This window comes from Heliangelus exortis, chromosome 3 (assembly GCF_036169615.1).
Source record: "Heliangelus exortis chromosome 3, bHelExo1.hap1, whole genome shotgun sequence".
NCBI classification, from domain to species: domain Eukaryota; kingdom Metazoa; phylum Chordata; class Aves; order Apodiformes; family Trochilidae; genus Heliangelus; species Heliangelus exortis.
Genome location: NC_092424.1, coordinates 102,051,339 through 102,072,826, shown reverse-complemented (window position 1 = coordinate 102,072,826; position 21,488 = coordinate 102,051,339). Strand labels below are relative to the sequence as shown.

At 35.7% G+C, this 21,488-nt stretch overlaps 1 protein-coding gene across 1 annotated transcript in view; it reads left to right on the top strand.

The window, feature by feature from the left end:
* Positions 1–21,488, top strand: part of NBAS (NBAS subunit of NRZ tethering complex) — a 158,682-nt gene that overhangs the window by 31,310 nt on the left and 105,884 nt on the right. The window contains exons 19-29 of the mRNA XM_071741942.1: positions 67–145; positions 889–993; positions 1,269–1,405; positions 12,085–12,168; positions 12,727–12,880; positions 16,141–16,326; positions 17,321–17,494; positions 18,209–18,342; positions 18,887–18,949; positions 19,485–19,607; positions 21,084–21,186. Coding sequence (XP_071598043.1) covers positions 67–145; positions 889–993; positions 1,269–1,405; positions 12,085–12,168; positions 12,727–12,880; positions 16,141–16,326; positions 17,321–17,494; positions 18,209–18,342; positions 18,887–18,949; positions 19,485–19,607; positions 21,084–21,186 — 1,342 coding nt within the window. The remainder of the gene's footprint in view (positions 1–66; positions 146–888; positions 994–1,268; positions 1,406–12,084; positions 12,169–12,726; positions 12,881–16,140; positions 16,327–17,320; positions 17,495–18,208; positions 18,343–18,886; positions 18,950–19,484; positions 19,608–21,083; positions 21,187–21,488) is intronic.

Below are 21,488 nucleotides of genomic sequence, written 5' to 3'. Positions count from 1 at the left end.
TTGTCTTCATATGCCCATGATGTACAGTATCAATTGCAAGCATGAAAATTCCTGTTTTGAATACAGGCTGACACTGGAACAAAAAGAACTCTGCCGTAGCAGGCTGAAGCTGTTAACTTACCTTGATCGGCTTGAAACCTATGAGGTGAGGAAACCTGGTAGTTGGCTACAGTCCTTTTGAGTTCTCATTCTGTAGATATTTGTGTAACTTTTTTGTCTCGTCATTGTATCTTTTTTGTTATAAATTGTAGTATTAATGCTTGCAGTCCTCTTGAATTTCTGTGGTGTCTCTCTTGTGAAATGTGAGCTGTTTTCTGTTCAAACTATCCTGTCTCTTCTGCTGCACTATTGCAAATGGCTGGCTCCTAGTGCTGAGAGGTACAGTTGGGCAGAAGTCTGCTTGGAGCATGCTGTATCTGCAGGGAATTAAGTTAATGAGGCAACATGGGATGTGGAGTTGGTGCAGGATTATTGTTATTTCCCTCTGTCAGTCTAATTAGCAAGTGCTATTCAGAGTCTCATACAAATCTCTTTCTTCCATGAGCTTACTGAAATGAGTTTTTGGAATGTCAAACTGAATTTTGCTTAGTTTTTTCACTTTGAGTTTGGCACTAGTCACATAATGACTTTTCCCACACTTCTTTGCAACTAATGCTGTGTAAACACTAAGTAAAATAAGGCAGGTAATTGTTTTAGCTTATCGATCAAAAATGCATCTTTTTCTGAGCAAAACAAATAAAACCAACATAATTGTCCAAATGTATCTCAAACTTGGCTGTGCTAAGATGAAGAAATGTGTTGGCTTTTTGATGCTTTTGTAAATCTTGCCTATAAGCTCAACCTTTTGTAAGTTTGGGTTTTTTTGTTTTGTTTTGTTTGGTTTTAAAGGAAATACTTGGAGGGTCTCATGCAGCGGAACAGCACTATGATAGTGAATTCTTCAAGAAGTTCAGAAATCAGAATATTGTACTTTCAGCAAGAACTTATGCTCGGGTATGTATAGTTGCTTTGCTAGAGTGTAATTTTGTGTTAGCAGTGATGGTTTGACTTAAGTGTATTTTTTCTTCTCTTTGAACTTGGTTGAAGCCTGGTAGGAATTTAAGGAGTAGGGGGCTGTGTTTGGTTGTAAATAAATAAATGCAGGGATGCTGAGCTAACTTCCCCTGTTGCTAAAGAAAATGTAATTGCTTGTTACATGACCTAAGTTTATATTTGTTGCTATAAAAAAATCTTAAGCTAATTTTGCCACTTAATGTTTTGGTCTTTAGGAAAGCAATGTCAGAGCCCTGGAAATTTTGTTCACTTTCCATGGACCAGCTTTACTTCCACACAGACAGGCAATTCTGTCGAATTTTCCAGAGACTACTTCACCACATGAATATGCATTCTTGTTGCCTGAAGCACGGTAAGGATACATTAATGATATTAATTAAAAAAAAAAATAATTTTTTTCAAAATAATACCCATTAGTTTCTTCATATGGCAGTCTCCTGTTGGTTATTACCTGGAATGAAGAGAGTAGGTTTGTGTTTATGCACTTGACCAGTCTTTATTTTCTGCTTTACGATGTGCCATTCATGGAATCTTTCAGGCCTGTTCTGGTAATTATAAGAAAAGTAGGGAGTTTAAATGTTCTTCTTGTTATTACACACAAGAGGAAGCATGACCTTCTCTGACCTAAAACTGACCAGATTTTCATGGGTACAAGTCTGTAACTGGATGGTATTTAACAACAAGCTTTAGGAAATTAATAGGACAGGTTTTTAGTTTCCTGGAAGCAAATACACTTTTCTGGATTTCTTTTGTCATGTAATTTAATTCTTAAGCTGTCAGTAACTTCAAAATCATTAATCTTCTTGTTACTTATTCTTATGCAGCTTGCTAAAATAGAATTATGAGAAGCTTTTAATCCAGGCTTTCCTACTCTTTCATTTCAGCATAAAATGTTGGTTTGCACAAATTTATATGAAATTGATAGTAAGCGAGTCTTCCTTGAATATCATAATAATGTCCTGTGTGTATTAATGAAATTTTATTTCTTCCAGGGTGGTTATTTTAAACATGTCAATTATGAAATTTGTTTTGAAGCGTATTGTTCAGTGCCCATGAAGAACTGTAGAGGTGTCATTTAATATTTTACAATAGGACTTTGAAGCTTTATTTCAGAGGCATAATTTTTGGAATAGATAATAGAATCGTTTTCATAGTCTTCCAGTATTACAGTTAAGTTTTTCACTTCAAAGTTTTAACATTTGTATAATTCTCCATATAGGAGAGGGGTTTTTATTCATCAAATTATTCCTTTGAAACTAGCTTATAATGCTTACCACTTTTGTTAGTCTTTATTTCATGATATCTAATAATTAGCATTATCCTTATGGAAAGTGCTGTGTTTCCTTAATTCCTCTATCTATAGGGGAATCTGTCTGAGGAAAACTTGAGACCCTAAAGCAGCTACTGCTTTATTTATGCACGGAGCAGGTGAGGTGGGACAAAAAGGCACCTCCAGCTATTGCTAAGGCAAAACATTGAAACAAAATTGGGTGCTGTACACCACCAGGAACATGAGAGCGCATGAAAGGTGTCATCTGAAGAATTTCTTTACCTATGAGAAATGTTGTGTTACAAATGCCATTTTCTTTTATCTGCAGCCTCTAGTTCAGCTTCAGATAATAAATTCTAAGTACCTAGTGAAAGAAAATAATGTTTTGCTAGTGAGTTCTATAGGCATAAACTGGTACCTCATTCACATTAGGATGGCATTTAGAGGCCAGTGCCACGAAAGATTCAAAGACTAGTGTGCCAAGGAAAGAATAGGAAAACAAATGGGGAAAAAAAAGTAGAATTTTTTTTCTGTCCTCTGACAGATTGTTAGGAAATGTATGCCTATCTTTTCTGTATCTGCCCGCATAAAGTCTCAAGTGATAGATATCCTTTTGTTTCTAATTTTTGGCAGATGTTTTTGTATCTTAGCATCTTTATGCATCTCTCAAAACTGTTTAGGAGGAGGTTTGTAATGTCTGAGCAGAGGATTTGTGTATTCATAAGACCTTGAAAAGGACTTAAAGTTATATAAGCTCAACAGCTCCTGGAGTTGAGAAGGAAGTTGAAATACTAAGATGCATCAGTGGCTCCACATGCCTGTTGGCTTAAAATTGGTATTGTGATGCACTGACATTACTCAGTAATGTGTTTTTGTGATTGCAATTTTTCCTGCTTCTTTTCATCCTCCTCCTCCTCCTCTGCTTTTATAATGATGGCTCCTGAATCTCTGCTGTCTCTTGGTCACTGAGATTCATGGTCCTTCTCCAAGATCTGTCAGACGCACAGACTTCTAGTAAAAACAACTGGAGTGAAAGCAGTAAAAGTTTATGTATTCAAAGGAGACAATAGTACTTTCTAATCTGTTTTAATAGCTGCAGCTAGTGTTCTTAGTCTATAGTTAAGACTGTTGCCCTAAGGTTTTTAAAGGTCATCTCAAAGGAGAATGTTTTGCAGCCATTATAAATGCATAAACAGAGTATTTTTTCTTTTCTTTCCATTTTCTTATACTTTTTACTACACTTAACTGCTAGATTGCAACACTACTCCTCACATTTTAAACTCACAGAAGCTGGGAAATTCAAATGTATGGTTCCCTTAACACCCATAAGTCTTCTATATTGCACATTACACAAGTAGTAAAAATCTTTCCTCTAAGATAGCAACTTTATATGTTTCTCTTTTTTACACCTTAACTTTTTCAAGTGTTGGTTTTCTGTTGTGGCTTAAAGTGAATTTTTACAGGAGAGTTGTGAATGAACTCCATTTGCCTGGTAAACCGGGGTTGGAATGGAAATATTTTCTAAAAACTTACTGCAATTTTAAAGCCTGAATATTTCCAAATAGTAGGCTTTCATCTATGAATAGATAAATACTACACAATTAAACTAAGAGGTTCATAAGCAGTTAACTTTCATAATGATATCTTCTCCTAAACTAGGTTTTTATTTATTGCCTGTGGCATTGCAGTTTCAATAAAGCTCTTACAGCTTCATCTCTTTATCTTCTTAGTATGTGTATGCAAATAGGTTTGATGACTGCACCTCTGCACAACTAATATATGGTCCTAATTTTTTCATATTTGTTTTCCTTTTTCTGAAGATAAACTGTTCCTGTTTCTAGTGTAGTTCAGAAGTGTTTGTATTAAAAGAATTAATCCCATCATCAGTTCTTTTTGTTTGAATTCTTTTGTATAATGCTACAGTGAAATAAAAGAGAAGGGCTTAAGTTTTATATGCATTTCATTTCTTTTACATTAAGAGGAAGTAGAAGAAGAGTTCAGAGGTAGAGAGATCAGTGTAGCTAATATTATTTCAAGTATGCCTTTGGAAAACAAAAACAGACCTGGTTCTTACCTTCTGCTGTGATGTAGACAAAATAACTTTTGAGGGAAAATTAAATTGCTGTGATAGCACTTATGTTCTTGTCTGGATTGACTTGGTAGGAGTAGGGAGGGTTCTTGTGGTTTATGTAAAAATTAAAGCTGTAATTTGAAGAAAGAACTGTTCTGCAAACTGATCTATGCAAGGATCTGGGAAAGCAGAAGGATCAGCTCACTGCAGCCAGAAGCTGCTGCAGAAAGAGCTGGCAAGTACTGTAGGTCATGAGGCATTTTTGAAGATGAGAATGAGAACTTGGAGCTATGAGGAAACTGTGGAAAACATGAGCTTTTGCCAAGGAAGGAGGGAAGATTCACAGGAGCTGCTATGCTGGAGCCAGGCTGTAATTCAGAAGGACCTGGACTGCTTGGAGGAATGGGCCAGCAGGAGCCTTAGGGAGTTCAGGAAGGACAGGTAAGAGTCCTGCAGCTGAAGGAGCTCTTGTAACAGTAAAGGCTGGAGACTGACTGATTAGGAAGCAGCTCTGCTGACCAGGACCGGGAGGTGGCCACAAGCAAGGCATGAGCCAGCAGGAAGGACAGCAGCATCCTGTCCTGCATGAACAGAAGCACAACCAAGAGTCTGAGCCATCAGACTACTGCACTCATTCAGCTGTGGTAGAATACTGAGCCCCCAGTACAGGAAAGATGGCAGTAAATCAGCAGAGTGTCACTGAGGTGACTGAGGACTGGAGCACTTGAACACTGAGAAAGGTGCATGTGTTCAGCATGGTAAATATTCCAGGCAGTCGAGTAACAGCCTTCACATATCTTCCTGAACTACCATCTGTAGAGCATTATGAGGGTTTTCTTTATTTCTGGCATATTTGTACCTAACTTGTCCTGTCTTCAGCTACCATGTGTCTTTTGCTTTTGTAATCCTGAGCTATATCTTCACTTGCTTTCTCTCTCTTCTCATGAAAAGTGAATTGCTGCTGTTGTCTGACTTGTTTGTTTCCTTTTTACAGGATTTAGAACAAAAGTTTTTAGATTTTTAGAACAAAAACATTCATTATGCTTTATAAATATATAGTTCTGAAGGAGTGTTTTCACTATATGGTGGCAGAGAGCTTTGATCTTACTCGGAGTTTGTGCCTTCAATATAGGCCATTTGATTTTTTGAAAGCTGTTGCCTCACAATTTTGATTCTGTAAGGAAAAAAACCACAGCAAGCTTCTGAACTGCAGTTTTGTAGTGTTGGTTGACTTTTCTAAAGTTTAGATCATTCAGTCTAGGTTGGTTTAGAAGACAAAAAAATCACTGCCTCTCCTCAAGTTGTATTAAAAGTTAACCACATTATGAAAATGTATGTTGATTTGCTTTTGCAAAATCAAAACTTTTCTTCTCTAGTAGCAGAGTTGCTTCAAAAGATTCAGCAGGAATCCTGAAGGGTAGTTAACTGTGGAAGCCACAAGCAGCTGGGATACGTTTTCCACTATGGAGATCAGTTTTCCCAAAAAGTGTGATGTTTTTCACAACTCTTGTTTTAGATGCCATCTGTACTTCATGCTTGATGAATTTGTCACATGCTCCTCTCTCTGCCCACCACTTTTGTATCACCAAGTATACTGAGACCTAAAAATATATATAAACAGTTATATAGTTGTGTTTATGAATAAACCACTATAATGATAGAAAAAAGTGCAGAAAATGCAGTGTGTATCCTAGCTTTTTAAGACTGAGTATCTGGGATGCATTTCATAATATATTTCATCCTCAGTTATAGGCTAATTGTGAAATAATAAAACTGTTTCAGAGCCAGAGGATTTGGAGAGCAGCAGAAACTGGTATGATTTCTCCACTGCTGTCTGAGAAGATACAAACTTTGGATAAAGGAGTTTCTGTATTAAATGGAAAAAAAAATATTTTATCGAACTGCCCTTGCAGATTGTGTATTATATACAGCTATATGTATTATATATAGCCTACTTTTGATGCCTCCTTATCTTTATGCAGTGGGATTATGGAAGTGCTAATTTAAATGTGAAGTCTAAAATAATGTACAGTGTACCTACAACAAAATATAGAAATCATAAGCTGGTAAGTGTAGAAGTGTCAGCAGGGGAAAAAGAATATTTGAAGATTTAGGATTTTACATTCATATTACCACTATACATAAATTTGAGATAATTTTAAACATAAATGCTGGAATTGAGCATATTGTTCAAAAAGTTTTGAGTGGATAACAGAACCTTTTGATGAAGAGCCCTATTTTATAATTCAGTATTCTTCATGGATGGCTCTTTCATCTGTAAGAGATCAAGATTTAGTGTCTTATTTACATGCATTATCTTTAGAACTATTCTATTATGTAGCGTATAAGCTTTCAAATGTAGAATTTGTGTTTATAACAGTATTTTTTGAGACAATGAGACATGATTTAAGAAAAGACCAAATGAAATAGCAAAGATTCATCTACTCCCAAAATATTTTTAGGAAAAAAACCAAACCCAAACCTGCACTTAAAAATGCACATGTCTTTCAGCAAAAAGATGTAGCTGCCTAATTGTTTTGAGATGAATTGCCTTTTGCCTTCTGTCTGTACGTGATGTGCAGAAGTTCACAAGTGAAAAGATTTAGAAAAAATTTTCTAATCTTCAACTAGTTGAGCCTTGGAGACAGGCCTGCTGTGTGGCAGGAAAAAAATCCAAAACACAGAGTTGCAAAGAATTGGACCCTGACCTTAAAACTGAATTAGACCTTCCTCTTTTGAATTCCTGTCCTTGGAGAGAAAAATAATCTGCAGCTTTGAATAAATGCAGTTGGTAGGATACAGAAGATACAATAGCTTGGAGCTCTTTTGTCAAAGCAAAGAATGGGAAGAATTGCCAAGCCAATGTAAACAATAGACTGAAAAGAACAATACAGGAAAAGTAATTCTGAAGAAATAGAGTTTAATACCTCTGTAATCTGTCAATTTACTTGGCTCCAACCATATTTATTTGACTGTTGAGAATAATAGAGGGAAGGGAAAAAGGTGGGAGGAAACAGTGGCTCAGAAAAAAAAAATAATTAAAAAGTAAAAATTCCACACGAATATTTATGTGGAGCTGTGGTATGGCACAGCTCATAGTGTCTTTTAATTGGAAAAGAAGGCTGCCTGCCCTAGTGACTCCAGTGGTCAGGCCTCATCTCTGGAGTTTAGGGTCAGTGCCCACCACATATGTGCAGCTTAAGTCGGCATTATCCCACTCTGTGCGATTTCAGTTTCTAGAGCAAAACTGTAGAGTTGTGTAGTATAAACAGAGAGACTAATGAATTCTGGATGCAGGAGCATAGAGTGTATGTTACACTTACAGCAAGTTACCTGTACATGTGAAATTCACGATTTCCAGCCCTCTTATGTATTGTGTGCAGGGCATATGCTGTGGTTCTGATGTCCCCCAGTTCTGCTGCAGTTGCTGCACGAGTTGTCAACAAAAGCATGGTAGAAAAATGGAAGCCCTGCCTTTTTGACTGTATGTTTTCGTATCTGTATCTCAACACCATTTTTGAGTTTGCAGAACGCAGTGGTGTTTTGATGCCTGCAATCTTTCTCTGACTTGTTTTAGCAGCTAGTTTTCCAAAGATTTGATGCTCTTTGTTTCTGCATGAGTCACTGGAGTTACTGATCTGGAAATTTGAGGGGAAAAAAAGTCTCAGCTAAAGTGTGACCATCAGTTACGAAGAAACCTTGTGGTGAATGTTCAGATAAATACAACATTGTAAGAATTTCCTTGCCTTTGTAAAGGACCTTGCTACAGGGATCTCCCATCCTTTGCTAGCGTCAAGACTAATTTATTCCAGTCCTTGTTTTTGAATTCAAAAGAGTTATTTTGAATTCAATAGAGTTATTCTAAACTCTTCAGAATTGTGAGAGAAGGTAAGGACAGCTGTATACAGTCATACAGGTAGGAGGGAAGTGTCGAATTTATTATTGTAAAGAAAGGCGAATGAAGTTAGCAATCAGTTCTGAGTAACGTGGATTTTGCTGTATTTTTGCTCACTTAGAAATGTATCTGCTAAGATTGACTTTCCAAAATTCCTGAATTTACTAGGGTGAAACATTTTCCAATTGTAGCTTTTTTTGGATTTTTTAAAAAATTATTATTTTAATTGGTTGGTTGGGTATTCGTGTGTATCGGTGTTGTTCAGAGGTGGGTAGAGGATGTAGTTACCAGGTGCTGCTTGACTTTTGGTGAGAGCTTAAGGGAAAAAAAAAAATTAAAAAAAATTGCTCTCTAAACTTATTCCTGTGGTGAATCTGAATACTTTTAAAATGGCAAATTGAGCCAAAGGAGAAAATACTTAAAAGAGATTTGTCCATGTCTTATCCATATACCTCGCTTGGAGTATTTAACTTTTTCTGCTATAAGAGGGTAAAAAAAAAAAAAAAAAAAAGTTAGGATAGCAATGTATGATGGTTCTTCCCATAAACATAAAACTCTGTGGTAAGGTCTGCTAATGTGCTCCTATGAAAAACTTTTTAATTATGCTTATAGTACTTCTTGAGTTGATGTATCTGGAAAACTGCAGGTTTCATCCCCACAAAATCTTTTCCTGAAACATGAAGTTGGTCTTGGTAGGTATGACCAGAAGGCAAATAGCCAACAAGTTACCAAGGAAAAGAAATAACTATGGACACTGGAATGTTTACTTGAAATTTTTCGAGTGTCTATAATATATGGCTCAAATATTCCTGAACTAGATATTTTCAAGTAGACTTTCATGAGACTTTATTACAAAAATTGTTTTTATTTTTGAACCAAAATACAATTTATCTTCTGTGTAAGGCAGTGAATAGCTCACAGCTCAACTGCATATGGTATAAAATAGTATCTACTGTTCTTTATTTAAATGAGGCCCTGCTAGTCTCATCAGTGCTTGCAGTGTTGTAAGAAGTTAAAACAAAAAAATATTATTTCCTATTTAATTGAAACAAAAAATTGAGTAACTTTAAATCAGCATATTGGTTTTCTTTCATCTAGGATTTTTCAGTCTGCTCTATCTTTCACAGAAGTAATGATCACACGCTTGTCTTTCATCATTGACATTTCTTGTCTCTGTACTTTTCAACTTTTTTCTATTGTATTCTTGAATAAGGTAGGTAGAGCTGCACATTGCTTCCTCCTGTGATTTTGGAGGTGAGGGGAAAAGGGGAAAGCAAATTAGCTTTCAAAACACAGAGAGCAAAGCCTGGCAACTCAGATTGACTGATTTTTTTTTTTAAGTGATAAACTTCCAACTTCATTTGAAACTATAAGCTGTAGTGGAGTGCTGAAGAAGTTATTTTGAATGGAGTTTGTACTTATTCCATGACTTCTCTTAATTGCAAAGGATTCTTTGTTAAAATGCATTTTTAAAAATTACGTGAAGTAGTTGGAATGTAAAGGCAAACCCACCTGTTTTTTGTGTTCTGGGAATCAAGACGAAAACACCTACTTTTGTCTGGGGAGATGAAATAATGTATTGAGGGTATGTGCTGGATAGCCACTTGCATAAGTCTGGGAAAAGGAGTGTAACTTAATTTTAGGTTGGGTGGCTAAGGCTTCCTGCATAAAAGCCAGACTGCTTAGTTTCTGGTATTGTTTAACAGAATAAGGGAAGTGACCCAACTATGTTAATAATAATTAGAGGGAAGAAACATAAAATTCAGCCTGATATACAGGTCAGTTAAGAAAACTTGCAAGTTTTGCCAACCTTAATTACAAACTCTTTGTGCTGCTTAATCTGTTAAGAAACAATTTCTTAACTGGAGCTTTAATTCCAGACTCTAACTTTGCCATGTCTGTGGCAAGTACGCAGGATGTGGCAACCTGATTAAGAACTTGCGCAATGTAGTGTTTGACAGTAAAGGCTTGGATCAGTGGTTATATATATATATTTTTTTTTTCTTCTTTTTTTTTTTTTACTTTAGGTCCTACACTGAGGAATTGGAGTGTTAGGAGTCTGTGTGTGTGTGAGTTTTAGAATATCTTGGTACCTTGTCATTCAAATTGCATATTCATGCGTGGGTGACTTTAGGTTTGCGTATGGCAATTGAAGTATGACATTATAAATTTAGTTTATGAACCCAATTTTAAATATTAATATTCAAAATAATTGAGAAATTATGTTATCTAAGACTTAAACAAAACAAAAAAACCCAACAGTCCTCCTCCCTCCAGTCCCCAGAATACATGGGCTGATAATGATTTTTTCCAAAATCAGAAAGTGACTTTTTTTCTGGTGCTCAGACCAAAATGTTAAATTGGAGTTTTCTTTATTAATTGTTTTTCGGTACTGTTACTACATGTTGCGTATTTATAAAGATAATTATGTTTTGTCCAACTAAACTGGAATTTAACACAGGTGTTGCTATAGCTGAGACTCAGGACTTAGCAGTTTTCCCTCTCCCCTCCTTTCTTTTTTGACTTCTATAGCTTGCAAACTGTCTCTGCCAATTTACTGCTTGGTTTCTATTGCATGTTGCATTTGGTGGGCTGGATTTACTATGGATGAAACACGATGTATTACTGTTAGTATGTAGAGGAAAGGGGTGGCTGCCCTTGTGGGTGATTGTGTACATGTAGAGGACAGTTTGTACAGACATGTCTTGCTTGTTAAATGCATTTAATGGCTGTTGCTAAATAGGATGGAGTTACAGATTTTTAGTTTGTTGGTTTGAGTCTTACTATATCGTGGAATCAATTTGTTTGTTGGAATTGTGTTTCTTTGTAAGCAACTCAATTACAGTGCTGCTCTTCAAGGGATGAAAAGATAGTGTGAGATGTTAATTGATAGATAAGGATTGCCCATGTACTATTGCTATTGCTGTTTATTACCAGGGTCAGGAGAAAATAAATGTGATTTAAAAAATAGGTTATTGTACCACCAATATGCTGAAACTTTAATGTCTTTACTTTGTACAATGCTTGTTTCTTATTTGTACAATACTAGAACCTACATGTTTTTTTCCTTCCTTCTTAGTTTATATTCTGCATGGTGACATGGCTTTCTTGGGTTTTATGCTACTTAAACAACTGGCCTACAAAGTGAGCCATAACTAATCATTCTAGCAATAACCTATCGTGTTCTTAATATACATTTTAAGCAGTTTTTTTTTTCTTTTCTTCAACCTCAGTATTTAGAGAATATTTCACTGTGGAGGTTTGTAGTGAGAAAACCACTTAATTGAGAAGATCAGTACAGCAGGGCATATTTTGTTCCAGTTCAGCACAAGGATTTTTGTTAAAAGCTGAAGAATTATGTGGGTTTTTAATGCTGTGAAGATCACAGCTTTTTGCTAGTTTCAGTCTTCCATGACAGTATATGAAATGAGAGTACTTACTGTGAAGCAGTAAAAATTCCTTAAGCATCTAGTGGGGTTTTTTTCTTTTAAAAAGTTTTGTTTATTAACTTAAAAGTATGTAAGATGTATATACTATACATTTGTATATTTTTTTAGTGGATATTTAATGGTAATGGTAAAACAGAAGTTTGTATAGATAATAACCTACATGCAAAATGACACTTGTATAGCTGCATTAGGAAGTGATAAATATTAAAAAGTTTATCCTGTAATTGAATTAATACTTATTATGACTTCACTGAAGTATTTACATATGCTTTCTATTCCATTAATTAAATACCATCACAATAAAAAAAAAAAAGTTGTGTACATTTTCCCCTTTCTGTTACACCAGTTACAAGCAAGGAACACTGAAAATTCTCCCTTGGAACGAGCAGAAACATCGTGAAGAAGATTGGTGTGAAAAAGCTGAATGCAGGTAAAGATACAGAAAAAGAAAAGTTTTTTCTATATTTATATACATTTCAGATAAAGAATTCAATATCAGTTCTTAAGATATGGGAAATACCTAGTAAGATTCACTTCTTACTTTTGTATACGCTAATGAGTGTTTTCAGCTTTCGTAGTGAGACTGACTGAGCAAACACTGATGTTACAGAGTTATGCTCAGTGTGGTTTATGGAATGAGCAACTTAAATAAATGCCGGTAAGCAGCAGGGAGGTTGTTGTTGGGAATCTCAATTTATTTTTTTTCCCTTCCTCCCTGTTACTTGTCAGTCATAACGTTATCTCAGCAACATTATTGGATCACAAAACTGTCTTTCACTGTGTGAGGAGCAGATAGAAAGCAGAGGTTGGGCATACCTGTGTTGTTAGTAGAGAGGTTTCTTTCTTTCATGTTCTGTTCCATCAAAATATTGGTGTAGTTGGAGGCTGATTGTCAAACTTGAGGGAAAAAACTGATGTGAAAAAAAAATGCAAGCAAATTTATACTTAAAATGTTTTTTTTTTTGGTTTTTTTTTTTTTTTTTTAAAGGGTGGTTGTTGAACCAGCTTTACAAGATGAAGGTGAATTTCTGTATGAAACGCAACCTGAATTACTGAAGTACAGGACTACAGACCTTTCAGTAGATCTTGTTACTGATTGGTATTTGAGCAGAGCACAGGAAATTGAAAAATATGCGATGCAGGTGAGAATAGCAGTGAGGAAATGATGATGTCTGACTCGAGCTGATGAGCCTCCTTCAACAGAATCCTGTTTTAATGCATTTTGATGTGACACTTTTCTCTCAGTAATACACACTGTATCTCAGTCTTCATTATAGCTTTTAAATTATTCATTTTTTCTTTTGCAGTATGCTTATGCTTGCTTTAAGGTTTACTCAGATAAATAATTGATCCATAGGAATGAATAGGAAGCCAGTGAATTCCCCTTCACTTGGTTTATCATAGCAGACAGTAGTAGCAGTTGCATGGTCCCTGGAAAATCTGTGTTTCTAACCAAGGGAGAGAATGTTGTGCACATGTTATCAGTAAACATGGGTTTTATTTGTCACATGCTCTGTGCCATATATACATCAATATGTAGCGGTCACACATGTCACTCATATGTCATGCTATAGTACTGTCATGGTTTCTTCCTGGCAGGCTTATTGTGTGTTTGTGGGACTACCATGCAGCTTATTTCTGTTTTATTTTTCTTCAAATTTTAAAAATGTAAGGAGCTCTGTGTGGTAGAGATACTTATTACCAGTAAGAATAGTGTTCATCACTAATGTGCTCTGGTATTTGACTGCTTCTTAAACCGGTTTAGCTGTATTAAAGGAGGTTGGATGGAAGCATCTGTATGAGTTTGTTCTGATGGGTGAGTTATTTTATTCTTCATGTTTGCAATCCTCCAAGGCTCTTTAATCGTAGTGCTCTGTGATCTTAGTAGCCTATCAGTAGGCATGACAATAAAAACACCTTCCAAGGATCAATTAAATCAATTAAATTACTAACATATAAATGAATTTGCATTCTACTCTTCCAGAGTTATATCTGCATCACTGAATACATATAACCAGTGTTGCATTCTTTGAAATCAGAACAGAATTTTTCATATAAAGGTATTTTCACTCACCAGGGAAAAAGACTTTCATTATGTTCTGTGAAATAAAATGCAGAGATTAAAATTATTAATTCATGGTCATCCAGAAAAGTCATGTTACATGCAGAGGTATGCATAACTTGAGTCACTTAACTGATTATCATCATTTAAATCAATCCCTTCTATTCCAGTGTTGCAGATGAAAATGGAAGGATTTAAGGATGTTTTACAAATAACTGTCAAAGATACTACAAAAAGTAATTTTAATGTAAATTCTTAACAGAGTTCAGTGGCAGTATTCACTGTACTATTATGTGGAAGGGACGTAGAAACATTGAATTGAGCTGGAGTGACTTACACAGGTCTTAGAAACAATCTATACAAGAGTCTGAGAAAATCAAATCAGGACTGGATTGGAGTTATTTATACAGTGATCAGGGAACAAGAATGAGGGAGACCTTATTAAGTCATGAGGTTCGAAATGGACTCTCTTGCTTTCTAAAGTCCTTCTCAGAGAGAAGTCCAGGTGCTGCTGAATACACTCCAAATCCTAGACTTGTTCAGCAGTTTTTATCTAAAGGGGTTATGTGTTAGGGATTTCAGTGTAGTGCTTCAATAATTGATTATAGGTCTTGTGTGGCTTTGAAGCAAGGTTCATTAGCACCATTAAAACAGATCACAAGTAGATGTGATTTTCTAGCAATAATTAGTCAATAATCAACAATTTGTTATAATCAAACACAGCAATTTAGTTTAAGATTACATGTTTCTAAGATAACTCAGATACACACACGCCAGATATAAAGGTTAACCTCTATTACTAAGATGTTAGAAAATTTTGGTACCCAATAATCTTTGAATATCATGAGATTGATTTAAAGGGAATTACTCATTTTTATAATAAAACGTTCAAAGAAATTGAATCATATCTAATATACTTGGCTCTTCCAATCTTCCATTGTGAAATACAAAATGCACTCTTGTCATTTGCTGAAATCAATCCTTCATTGTGAAATACAGGCTAGCAACCTGCTATGATCCCAGGGAGCTCCAAAGGGCCTTGATTCAGGGTGGATCTCTATAGGGTCACAGGATGATTGACTTTGGTCGGTATTCTTCCACTGTGGCTTTGTCAGGTGATTTTAGGTCCAGGCGGGAGGGTTCTTGGGTACATTTCCCAGGCAACAGGAGTTTTATGTACAGTTTGGGAGTTCCTGATCACCCCAATTCACTGCAGTTGTACCAGGACAGAAGGTGCCAGATTGTTTAAACTGACTGCCTGAGTAGGCAAGATCAGAAAGTGCCAGATTGACCTGACCCACTGCACTTGTACTTAAAACAAGAATGTTGTTGGGCACACTGCACTTGAAATTAAAGCAATACCAGTGTTGACTGGTGCTGACATCACAGTGTGGCCCATAGATGAGTGGTCACTGTGTCTATGCAGTGAAATGAGGTGATGTATCTCTCAGAATCATGGAATTGTCACTGTTGGAAAAGACCTCTAAGATCAGCCCATCCAACCATCAGCACCCCCTCCACTAAAATAAATACAAATATATTTATCAATATCTGTATCACCATGCACACTACAGCATGTCCTCAAGTGCCTCATCTACACAGTTTTTAAATATTTCTAGGGATGGTGGTTCCACCACCTTCCTGGCCATCCTGTTCCAGCTTGTAACTTGGCTCTCAGTAAAGAAAATCTTCAGATCTAGTCTAAACCTCCCCTGGTGCATATTCAGGCTGTTTTCTCTAGCCCTATTACTATTTATTTGAGAGAAGAGGCCAGCACCACCTTCCTGTAACCTCCTTTCAGGGAGTTGTAGTGGGCAGTAAGGTCACCTCTCAGCCTCCCCTTCTCCAAACTAAACATTCCTAATTCCCTGAGCCTTTCCTCATAGGACTTGTTCTCCAGACCCTTCACCACCTTGGTTGCCCTTTTCTGAACTCACTCCAGCAGCTCAATGTCTTTCTTGTAGTGAGGGGCCCAGAACTGAACACAGGACTCCAGGTGCAGCCTCACCAGTGCTGAGTACAGGGCCACTATCTCTGTGGGTGATCTCCAAAAGAAATAAAAATTCCTTCAGTTTACAGGCATTGATAGGGCTCATATGGGTCAAAAGATGTATGATAATCTCATCCACTAAGATTAAACATTTTATTTTGTCTTTATAAAACTGACAACATTAATCCATTTAGGAATATACAGGTCACAGAAATTTCTAGGAACTTAGAACTGCCTATTAAGCAAAAGAAATAGGGAAAGAAAATGGATATACAATCAAGATATATATTAGACTTGAAATTGTTCTTTTGGCAAAAAATTGTACAGCAGGGGTTTTTATTATTTTTCAGGTGGACTGTGCTCTGTCTCTTGTTCGTCTTGGCATGGAGAGGAATATTCCTGGTCTGCAGGTGCTTTGTGACAATCTGATCACTCTAGAGACAATAGTTTATGAGACTGATGGTGATCGAACCTTGACTTTGCAGGAACTTGTAGAGATGAAAGACATTGAAAAGCTGAGATTATTGATGAAGAATGTAAGTATTTTGCATAAATCATAGAATCACCGAATCATAATGAATGCTTAAGGTTGGAAGGGCCCTAGATCAATAAGTATACCTTGACTTCCAGTAATTACAGGTTACTCTAGATTTTATGTATATAAAGAAACTGTTACTGGCTGACATTTTCATCTTAAGCAAGAATTCAACACTTTTAGTGTTCCTTTTTTCTTTGTTTATTTGTTTTTAATAAAAGCTAAAATGTCTCAGTTTTCTGGGAGACCTGTTTCCCCATTCTAGGCACAGGACTGAACATTAATGTCAAAAGACATACAGTCTTTTGAAAGCTGTGAATTGCTTTTTCACTGGCCCTTTATAAATTAGTGTAGCTGTTGATGATACTGCAGATACAATAACACTGAACGTTTTCCATGGATGTGTTTTGTTGTCTTGAAATACTGACAAAAAATCTTAATGTTTGCCTCTGTGGCATACCTGTGTTCAGCCTATGAATGACATCTCAGAGTAGAAAAGAACCTCTTGGAAAGGTTGTAAAAAACCTAGAAATGGAACAGGGCTCTGAAATTCATTCAGAACATACATAAGCAGTAGAGGAGAACATTCATTCATGTAAAGCTCCTCAGGCTTTTCAGTATTTTGCTAGGATCTATGTACCCACTCATAATCAATTTTTCTGTCCTGCATTCTTGCATAGTGAAAGTAATGCTACTCCAACATGAATACAAGTTGATCTTTCACTCAGTCTGAAATTGCAGGGGGAACTCAGGCTTTCCTCGTGTAATGGGCTTTACTGCTGAGCCATTTGGTAGCAGGAAGGTGATGCATGATTTCAGTGCTTCATGATGCAGTGATCTGTGCATCAGCAGTGTTAGACTTCATTTATTGTTTGTCATAGGTCAAGATACTGTTTCTGTTATAATGATCATAATCTTTTTTGTTTTCTTATTTGTTTTTGGACAATGAAGCTGAACTTGCTCTTTTCTTCTCTGTAACACATTGTGCTTTCCAGTCCTCTGCTGCAAAATATGTGAAGAACGTTTATCAGTGGATGATCCCTTTTCTCCACCGCTGTGAAAATTGGTCCCCTGGTCTGGCAAATTCACTTTTTAAAGAATATTTAGTAACATTAGCAAAGGAAGATCTGACTCTACCTCTGAAGATATTTCAGAATTCAAAACCTGCTGTAAGTGTAGAGCCCTGATGATTTGACTGGTTTCTTTGGAAATTCTTGTTCTTAGTAGGTGAATTTGTATGTAGAGTTAGTTCATCTTCTAAATCAGATCATCTGTTTGATCTTTCCCATCAATTTAGACCCAGTATTTGTTAATGGTTTACAAAAAATTATGTAAAAAGTATCATAGCATAAGTTATGATGCAACTAAACTGCCCTTGATGAGATTGGCAAGCCAGTGTAATTATTATGTTGACCTAGGAGAACAAAAATTATTTTAAAGATTCTTCTTTGAAGTAATTTTCTGGTGATCCTTTTAAAGTGAATTCCTCGCATACTTGCTTTTTAAAAAAATGGATATGGGGCAGTTTCAGGATCTCATGCTTTTATACTAATCCTTTTTTTTCCTGAGAAACTGCACTGCTGGTAAATTGCCCTCCTCTGCCTTTCACCCTCTCCGCCTCTCAGATTGGAAAAGACTGTAATAGTCTACCACTGGTTTTTGAAGTGTCTGTCTAGGAAACTGTCTGAGTTATGTCTTGGGTTGTGGCTTCCAACAGGTACTTCTTGTTGGCAAGAGGCAGTCTAATTAAAACAAAAGCAAATTTATTTACTTGGAGTTCCCATCTTTTTATATGCAGAAGAAACTTACTACAATACTGTGTAATCTTAACTGTTGAATTAGAAACAGAAAACTAAAAGTAATGTGCTTTATTTTCTTGTTAGTGTCAGCAAAAAATTATTCCTGATCAAGACCAGCTTATGGTTACAGCACTGGAGTGCATTTATAGTTGTCAACGGGATGACCAGCTCGCTCTCTGTTATGACATTTTGGAATGCCTTCCACAAAGAGGATATGGGTAAACATTATCAGCTTTAGATATATTAAATATAGTTGTGAATTAATACTTTAAAAATAAATGTTAAAACACTAAAGGGTAGATAATGTTACTAGAATACAGGTTCCTCTCTAAGTTGCTGTGGTTATATGTGTATGCATATGCTTGTGCTGTATGTGTACCCTGTCAAATAATTCAACAAAATGTAATATGAAGTAGCAGCCTAGACCAATGCTTCTGTAGTATTTTTTAGACTTTAATACCCTGCTAAAGAGATACCAAGTGTTAATGCTGTCCTCCTGGTCTTGTTGGTCTTGTTACAGTTAGTGGTGTCTTGAACTTAGCTTATAAGCAGCAGTCTGAGGGACCCTCTCAGTTTTAGCTGTCCTTCCAGCAAGAAACCAACAGTTTTGATCCTGTCAATCAAACATGTGCTTGACTTTTATCAAGAAAGGTTTCAAACAGCTTATCTTTATGTCTGTGTAATACAAATTACATGAAGAAATTACAGGAATAATGTGTGTGTATATATGTATTTAATATTAATTATATAATATCTTTGCAGGCCTGAAACAGATCAAACTAACTCTCTTCATGATGAAGTAGATGAACTGGAACAAATACTTAGGTATTCAATTTTGCTCAAATTAAAAATGCATTCTTACATTAGTCACTGGGTCAAGAACTTTTTTATGGCAGGAAAGCAGTGGTAATTCTAGTGCTGTCAACAAGATAATCTGTAAGTTTTTGCATTCAGAACTCAGAAATTTTGAATTATTTTAGCTGTTTGACTACTACAAGTCCATACAAATATTTTCATTGGAAGAAAATTGTTGTATTTTTGGTTTGGGTTTTTTTGAGGGAGAAGAGCATTATTTAGGGAATTTGTTGTTTTTATCTTAATACTGTGTAATACTTTGATCAAAACCTAAAAGCTCTTAAGGTATATCATCAGGCTATTGGTGATGAGTTTACCTTACAGTATACAATATAGATTTACCCTACAGTATATATATATTTTTTTTTTTTTTTGATAAATAAAGGCCATACTTTTATAGACTTTATGGAGACTGTTTGTAGTTTGAGACAGCTTTAAGACTGCTTGCAGCAGAGGTAGTTCTACAGCTGTGCAGGATTTTAAAATGTTTACTATTCATTTACAGTGTGTCAGAGCTGTTGGAGACACATGGACTTCAGAAACCTGTTTCCTTTGTCAAAGACACAAAGCACAATGTGGAGGAGGCCCAGAAGCTGATGATCAGGCTAACGAGGCACACAGGTCGCAAGTCAGTACTCAAAGGGGGATGAGAAACAAGGGAGGAAGGACAGCATGGTGACAAGAATCTACCTGCATGTTTTGTTAGAGTGGGGAACCATACTGTTCAAACTGAAAACAGTGTACCTAACATACATTAGATAACCTTGTGATTAACATTATTAATGTTTTGGCTGGATTCTCCATGTTCAAATAACACTGTCTTGCTTCAGAACTGTTTCATTATGTTGTGTTCAAGTAAACCAACCTAGAAGGTATTCTGGCTGCAAATTACTGCAAGATGATGAACAGTGAAAGATAACGTGTTGTAAATGAGGTCCTTTAAGGCCTTTTTACATTTATTGAGAGTGTAGGATTTGTTAAATAACACTTTCTTTTTTGTTGTTTTCTTAGGAGCACTTGTAATAGGGTAATTTATTGATTTTACATATTGATTCTACCTCATATATTGCCCAGTATAATGTTTCAATTTTTCTGTTTAAGAACTACTTCATTTAATATGTCTTTGAACAGCAGATGAATTATTACATGGCTCTTGGCATAAGCACATAAAAAGCTTGAGCCCTGGGAAAAACAGCAGTCACTGTGAATTAGTTTGGGGTTTTTTTGTTCTTACTTAAAGTAAACTTGCATAACAATTTATAGGAGATGGTAGAGTAGTATTTAGCTTGGACATGCTGAAAGCTTTTTAAGACTTCTAGAATCCTTTCTTTAGAAAGATCAAGTCAATGTCTCTGTAGGAAAAATGTTGATTTTTCACTTTTTGTAAAGACCTTTCGCTTTGCTAAAATGAAAGCTAATGCCACTAGAAAAAATCAGTATTAGCTGTACTAGCTTGTGTAGTTTAAAGAAGTCTTTTAATCTGCAAAGCTCAAGATAATGTCAGAAAACCTTCATATTTTTTTTACTAGTCAAAGTTTTGATAGAGCACATAGAGTTTTAGAGGAAGATCTGTGAGTAAACAGAGATCTATGGATACAGAAGGTCAGGAGTAAATACTGGTCCAGTTTAAGGAACAAAATTTGCTACTCTATTCTCCTGTGATTTCATGCGATTGATTAATCATTTGAGATTTCCTGCAATGAGCAGCACTTGCTGTTACAAATTTGGTTTTCTCAGCTCTTTTTGAGTCAGCAAGAAGATGGCATTGCCAACTTTCTGATGTACTGTTGAAAGGTATCAAAACCTACTTGAGCTGTCTTGATAAAGATTGATTAAATCCCTGCTTTATACCACAGAAATCAATGATAGAAAACACTGTGGGTACTGCATTGTTGATGTCAAACAATTTTATCCCACAGACACTTGTAATGTTAATTCATATTAAAAATTTTCTGGTTTTAAATAACTTCGGAATAAAAGTCCAATTAAAGAGTCAAATAGCATTTGAGAAAACTCATATTTTTTAGTGGAACTGTAGTGTTACCTACTGCTTTTCTTTAAATTCCTTAAGGAAGAGAATATTTAATTTTTAAAATGTTTGTAGGCAACCATCAGTCAATGAGACACAGTGGAAGGAATTGCTCCAGGATATGTTAGACATGCAGCAGAAAGTGTATACATGCTTACTTGCAGATACTTGCTATGAGGTGAGTTTTGTGTTTTCTTAATGATTTGTATCCCAAGTAAGCTAAAATTCTTATTTGTTATTGTTGCTCACAAAAGACAGTACATTTTCATACAATATATTAACTGGTTGCCTACTGTCTCTTTTATGGCATTTTCATTAAAATCAGAAACTTCCTATGCTAATTCTCCTCATCAAAAGCCCTTCTAATACTATTCTGTATATCTTTTACTAGAATTCTACTTCTTAAAAAATTGTGTCAGCTTCTTGAGACTTTGAGATTCTTTGTACAAATGTGTTTAGTTATAAACACTTAAAACTAGT